General features: G+C 33.3%; 1 protein-coding gene across 2 annotated transcripts; it reads left to right on the top strand.

Moving 5' to 3' along the window:
- Positions 1-386: 386 nt before the first annotated feature.
- Positions 387-1,346, top strand: LOC120085238. 2 transcript variants are annotated; one of them, XM_039041136.1, is made up of 2 exons: positions 387-482; positions 680-1,346. In XM_039041136.1, the coding sequence occupies exons 1-2, from the start codon at positions 402-404 to the stop codon at positions 1,145-1,147; spliced, it is 549 nt and encodes a 182-aa protein (XP_038897064.1). In that variant the 5' UTR covers positions 387-401; the 3' UTR covers positions 1,148-1,346. The 2 variants fall into 2 exon arrangements, with proteins under 2 accessions (XP_038897064.1, XP_038897065.1); XM_039041137.1 differs by having other exon boundaries at positions 443-584.
- Positions 1,347-7,213: the final 5,867 nt, after the last annotated feature.

The raw sequence follows: 7,213 nt of genomic DNA, 5'->3' as shown, positions 1-7,213 counted from the left end.
TTGCTCGAAGCACGAGAGTTCGTTAGAGTGAGGGATGAATGACTAGTTGATGGCTTGAAGCATGAGCAGAGCGTTCATTGAAGCGGGTAATGAATACACAATTAGATGGAAGCCACAAGTGCGTGCGAGAGAGAAAGGGAAGAAGGCAGGATGAGTGCGAGAGGGAGAATGGAGAACAAGCGAAAGGGACATAGAAAGTAATGAGCGTGATCTATAGTGGTATGTAATGTAAGCAAAATGTTAGTATTCATTGTTTTCAAAATTCGAGTCACTTGATATATATTAATGCAATGTTAAAAAATAAAAAGAATTAAAAAAACCTCAGCTAAAGAAGCTTAAGAATTAAATGCTTTTGCTTTAATTTCATCATAAACTTGACATATAAAAGCACATAAAATCCAATGGTGAGGATCTCACATGTAGGCACACCTTCATATTCATTCATTCAATTTAGGTGGCAAATACAGAAGCAAACAATACAGGTTACAACACAGTCTCTGCCTGCTGCCCCATTTATGAGCATCACCACCCCATCTTCTTTCTCCCTTCCAACAAAATTATTTAATTCCATTTCACAAACTTAGGTGAATTATTAATTATCTTCCTATCATTTCTTTTTTTCCCCTCTTTAAATTACTCAAATTTCTCACTCTCCATTTCACAAAATTCTGGATTTCAGATTTCAATGGAAGGCGTTTCAGTCAGCGTTTACAATGGCCTGAGGCGTTACTTGAGGAGGAAAAGCTACCGGAAACTGGCTGGTTCCGTGGGCCGTAAGACGGAGACCGTGCAACTAGGGGCCGCTGGAGGGAGGCGGCGGCGGCGGATTTGGCGGATCAAGATCTCGCCTAAGCTCAGGTTGTTCCGGCGCCTGCCGTCACTCAAGAAACTGCTTCTATGGCTGAGGGATTCTTATGTCAGGGCGATGTTAGCATTTGCAAACTCGAGGGTCATCGGCTCCGGCAGCGGCGGCGGCGGCGGCGATGGGATCTGGGCCGGCGCCGGAAGGAGCACGTTGAAGGAGTATGATGAAAAAATGATCACTGAGATCTACAAGTCGTTGGTGGTGGCGCAGGGACGATTGCCTCCGCCGGAATCTGTCCGGCCGAGTTGGGGTGGCGGACGGTTGCCAACGGTGGCGGAATAATCCGCTGGACATTATTGGGTATGGAGATGGACGGTAAGGATCCACCGTATAAGGAGAAGAAAATCCTATCCGCTGATATTTTTTTTTCCTTTTTACCCTTCTTTTTCCCCCTTTTTTCTTTTTTGCCCCCCAACTTTGAAGTGTAATATCAAATTTAGGAATTAATTGAATTATTACCTGGTTGTTATTATAGTAAAAATATATATATATAATTACATTAACAAAGAAAAAGTATCCTATTTTAAACATTATAATTGAACAAAGGCTGAGCTTTACCATAAAGTTAAGATTGTGCTCATAAATCTTAAGATGGTGGACAAGGCATTTGTCATTATTATTATTACAAAAGTATTTATTTAATATAATAATTAATTCAACATATAACTAAATATAGGATGAGAATTCGAACCTCTAACTATATTGTCAAATTTGTTTTAAGACTCCTGTCTATTAACGAATTTGGCTATACTATTCATATTATTAATTTTAACTATTAGGTGCTATGAAAATTAGAAAATGAATCACTAATTAAGGTTGATTTTTTATTCTTAGTTTTTGAAAATTAAGTTTATAAATATCCCTACCACCTCTAAAATTTCATGCTTTATTATCTACATTTTATCTATGTTTTAAAAAACTAAGGCAAGTTTTGAAAACTAAAAAAAATAATTTTTTAACATTTTATTTTATTTTTGAATTTCGTTAAGAATTAAATTCTTCTACTTAATAAAGATAAAATCCATTGTAAAAAAATGTGAGAAAATAGACTTAATTTTTAAAAAATAAAAATAAAAATAAAATGATTACCGAACGGGACTTAAATTATTCATAATTATGTTTTTGTTTATAGAAGTTTATTCTTGTTTACTTTAAGTTAATTATAGATTTGTTTGAATTGCCTAGAAAGACGTGTTTTTCATAGGTCATTTTCGATATACACTTTTTATAAATATGGTTTAAAAGAAAACACTTTGTATTTGGTTGCATTTTTCGCAAAAGTGCTTTTACTTACAAATTTATATGGTTTGTTACTTTACTACTACTGTCAAATTACTATAAAGACTATTATTAAACAGTAAATACTATGAAAATATGAACTAATAATTTTAGATTTGAAATTTTTTTAAAGAAGTTATTAGCCAAGTCTTTTTGGCATATAATCGATTTAATTGGTCATTAGAGTTAGTTATTAGAGTTGATCGTTGGAGATAATCGATGCATTTGGTTAACAAAGCCAGTCGTTAGACCTGGTCATTGAATTAGAGTTCTTTGCTAGAGTTGGTCATTGGAGTTAGTTGTCAGAGATGGTCATCAAAGTTAGTCGTTAGAGGTGGTCGCACGAAGATGATTGTTGGAGGTGATCCGTGGTGGTGGTCATCTAAGTTGATCGTCGGAGATGGTTGTCGAAAATTTTCCAAGAGTAGATTGTTAGCAATAATTGTAGCTGGACTTGACTGACGAATGGGGTGGTAGCCGACAACAGCCATGATGGACATGTGAGGTAGATGATTAGTGAGGATATTTTAGTGATTTTATATATAATACAAATTAGGAAGAGATTAATCATTAAATACTCTTTTTTTTTTCTTTCTAAAAGTCGATATCATGTGTTTCTCTCGAACCAACTTATTTCATAAATTCATTTTTTTCTTAAAGTTATATTAAGTGGGTTGCCAAACATTCTAACTTTTTCTAAAATAATTTTCCAAAGATAAACACTTGAAAAATTAAACCATATCCACCCTATATCAATTTAAAAATAAATATTTTATTTATGTTTAACGTTGTTGAATTTTGATTCTAATTAGTCATTTTTAATAACATTATTGTTATTAAATATATTAATTAAACTAATTTATCATATAACATAGAAAAGAGTAATTTTTTACGTTTTTTTACATAAGAGGTGGGGAATTGCAATCCTACTTAACTATCGATTCGGGTCGATTAGTTAGAATGAAGGTTTTAATGTCAATCGAATTATATATATTATATTACAGTATTACTATATATATATATATATTCCTTCTAATGTAGTAAGATAAAGCCAACTAAGCAAAAAGAGCTGTCTTTTTTTCGTTTCTATATTGTGTTAAATAGTTTACTTAATGAATGAATTAAACATGTCACATTAATGTTTAAATAAATGATAGTTATGGTAGAGAGTCAACCTAAAAAGTATAGAGATAGATATGGACATATAGAAATTTGTAATTCTAAATAAATAAAATTGGTAATTCAAGCAAAATTATATGCCAAATCAATATTTTAGTAATATTAGTGGTGTACAGCTGGAATATTTATGGAAGTGGAGTAATTAGTTAGTTGGTTCGGTTAATGTTAATAATGATCATGTGTTTGAACTTCTATTCTTAGCTTAAACTTTAATTCATTCATTCATTTTTTAACTTTTTCTTTCACCTACAATATAAAGCATTGCCATCTCTTTTCTTCAATTGTTTTTTAAAACCGCTCATTAAACCCTTTGTTTTTTACTCTTAAAAATTATTACCCGAATTTTCTTTCTTTTTTTTTTCAAATAAATTATAAAATGCATAAATTATGAATATGCTACAATATAAGTTTATTTTTATTTTTTAAATAATAACAATTATTTAAAAGTTTATGATCTATAGCCTATTTAATAACAATGAATTTCATAATTATTGCAGTTTATTTGATATTAATAATATTAATAATAGTGAATTTATTATGAATGAATTTGATTTAACCAATTTAAGTCCAAATGAGTGTTTTTTTTAACATTAAATAGCTACAAAATAAAATACATCACAAAAGCATACAACAAAATCAGAACATTGGGATCTTTAACTGTCGGGGGCGCGATTTTGGATTCATATGGGTCTACGGTGGTTCATGATGCAAGAAGTAGTTTGGAAGCGCAGTTATCGGAGTTCTTGGATGGTGAGGGAGGTTGGAGGTGGCCTATAGTGTCTTGGGAGCTGCTTGAGATCTGGAGTCTTATCCAGGCAGTGAGACCTAGAGTGAGGGGAGAGGATTATTAAATTTGGGTGCTGGATGCTAGTGGTCGGTTTTCTATCGTTAGTACTTGGGAGAGTATATGTCCTCGTTGTCCTAGGGTGTCTTGGGCTGGTATTTTGTGGGCGGGGGTGGTATTCTGCGTCACTTCTGTGTGGTTAGCAGTGAGAGACACGTTGGGTACGCGGGATTGGTTGAGGAGTTGGGGTGTGTTGTCAGAGGGGGCTGTCTTCTGTGTGAGGGAGGTGTGGAGTTGCGGAATCATTTATTTTTTGAGTGTGGGTTTGGGAGAGAGGTGTGGTCTAGTGTGTTGCGTCAATTGGGTTCGACGCATCAGGTGGCTGGTTGGAATGTAGAGTTGAGTTGGTTGTGCTGAGTGGGGTCGGGTAAGGGGGTTCGTAGTAAGTTGTTCCGTGTTTTCTAGTGTGCGTCCATATATTACATCTGGCAGGAATATAATCGACGGCTGCATGGAGGTCTATCGAGGTCAGTGTCTGCTCTGGTTCACGTTATAGTCTCTACGGTTCGTGCTTGTGCTACTTCCTAGAGGGTTGACCTTCTTGGTCTTATCTAGTGTGTATACGGATATTTTTTCCGTTGTTCTCTATTTTACTGTAGCCTCTAGGTTGTGGGGTTTTGGTTTCTTTTCTCTGCCTTTCTTCCTGGTGGTTTGCAAGTTTGCGTCTATGTGTTGGTTCTGTTCTAGTCTTATCCTGTTGGCTTTGTTTTGGTTTTGTTGCCCTATTTTTCATTGTGCTTTGTTGCTTTGATGCCTTGATCTCGGGCTGTGGGATCCTCCTTGTTGTTGTATAATAATATCACCTATTCTAAAAAAAAATCAGAACATCATCGATTGAACATAGAGAAAACGTTTTAAAACAAAATCTGAAGTTATGGAGAAAAGGGTAACACTCAATTCGTAAACAAGTCCTATGAAAATAAATGGAATTGTGAGGTTATATAAAAGGTAAAGCAAGATGATTTTTTTTTTTTATTTTTTACTTTTTTAGTTTAGGTTTTCAAAAGAATGAGAAAAATTAGTAATTTCTATTTAGGAACAACTTTGTGAAATAAAACAAAAAGAAAAGAAAATCAATTGTATATGAATATTATAGATTTTTAAAGAAGGAAAATAAATAGGTAATTGTTTTAAATGGGTAAAACTGCTTAAAATATTTTCAAGTATAGCAGAATTTCACAGTATCTATCATGGTCTATCACAGTTTATCGTGATGTATCACTATAAATATTATTTTACTATATTTGTAAATAAATTAATTCATTTTTCTTTATTTAAAAACAATCCATTTTTTTTTTCTAGAAAAAAGAGAGCATGGTATAGTAGAAAGTGGTAAACATCATCAAGGATAATGAAGTGGATCCCACATTTTTTTATTCCCATTCCTCGATTTCCATTCTAGGGAAGTAGACACTATTTATGGAATTTTAAATTTTGTTTTTATGCTCCACATATATTGAGTAATTTTTTTTAGTATAACAAATGTGAAGTATATAGATTTGAACTTTTTCACGAGAATATGCATAATTATAGGTTGATAAAAAATTGGTAGATAATTAAATTGCTTTTAATTTGGGCTTAAAAGAGCACCTCAACCTCATTTACCTATATTTTTCCATCAAAATTTCAACAAATATTTAAACTCAAAATGAGCAAGGAAAAAAAGAAGAAGAAATAATACCATAACGTCATAGAAGCAAAAATAGGTATATATCTAATTTACCTGCGAAATTAACGGAAATGGACCAGGCCCAATTTACTCACAAAACCCAAGCCCATTTAGTTTCCACCGGATTTTACAACCCAGAAGAATTTTAAAACGGTCCCTTGTCGACAATGACGTGAAAATATAACTTTTTCCCTTTGAGTTTTTTTTTTTTTTAAAAAAATAATTATTATTACAATAATTTAAAGGATGTGAAGCGATGTTTCCGACTTAGGAAAAGGAAGACGTATCAATTACTAAGCTCACTTTAACCCTTTATTCATTTAATATATATTTTGAGAACCCGCACTTGAAATTATATTGTTTCAATTTTATTTATATATGTATATCCTTTTAATAAGAAGATATTGAACTTTTCATCCCATTCGATAGGCCGTAAACATGGTGAAATCTATTGATCATCAAGATGGACAAACCCTACCTGACTGTCTAGTCCTCCTTTGATTAATGAGAAGCTCCCTTGTTCATTTGCCCCTCTTCACGGTTTGTTTAAGGACCTACAGCTATACTCTTCACATTGTAGATACATTTATGTATGCACAGATATAACCAATTATCAATAAGTCAACTCTTATGGATTGCTCGTAACTACAATTGGGTTAAATTACTGCTTTACTCATGTAGTTACCTCTTCTTAAATCTTACTAATCATCTAACGAACAACCTGTTTATGGTCCTACCAGAAACAAAACCCTCTCGGACTAATGAAAAGGAGGGGCCCCATTGTTCAAGATCCGGAGTCAGCATTTAAGGGAACAATTCATCTACTTACCCTAAATGTGGGAAGGAGTGAATTTCATCTTATGTAGCTATGTTTCCAGCTCCCTTAAACAAATCCCCAAAATGGTAAGCTTATTGAGTCGACGACTCGGCCACTCTCACCCATACAAATTAAATGACTGCCCTCATAGACAAGAGTCCATAGCTCACTCAGGATTTAGGTTAAGTTACCTATAGTCATCTTATGAAATGTTAATCTCTTCAATCAACGGTCTTATAGAGAGAGATTAATCATTTTGCAGTTCGGTCTTATACAAACTCTTTGTATAAGATACCCCCACTCATTTGTCTCCACATGGATTAAATCGTTTGTAACACTTACAACTCTTGTAATATTTATAAAGTGGGTCGTATCCTTAGTGTCACAAGGATAAAACATCCAACCTTATCCAAATATTATAGACTATTTAGGTTATTACTTGAATAGTATGTAGTACTTGAACATTATGTAGTACTTGAACATGATCCACCTATATCTACCACATACTATTTAAGTTACATAAAATAACTTTGGAGCTTTTCTTAATGGTTAATTGCATAT

Source organism: Benincasa hispida, chromosome 9 (genome assembly GCF_009727055.1).
Source record: "Benincasa hispida cultivar B227 chromosome 9, ASM972705v1, whole genome shotgun sequence".
NCBI classification, from domain to species: Eukaryota; Viridiplantae; Streptophyta; class Magnoliopsida; order Cucurbitales; family Cucurbitaceae; genus Benincasa; species Benincasa hispida.
The sequence above is the reverse complement of the archived record's forward strand: the minus strand, read 5'-3'. Positions and strand labels throughout refer to the sequence as shown.

Bases quoted from the DNA above. Each gene is read 5' to 3' on its own strand.
- LOC120085238 (XM_039041136.1), top strand. From the start codon at position 402: ATGGTGAGGATCTCACATGTAGGCACACCTTCATATTCATTCATTCAA. The intron at 483-679 runs GTTACAACACAG...TCTGGATTTCAG, and splicing joins TACAGAAGCAAACAATACAG to ATTTCAATGGAAGGCGTTTC.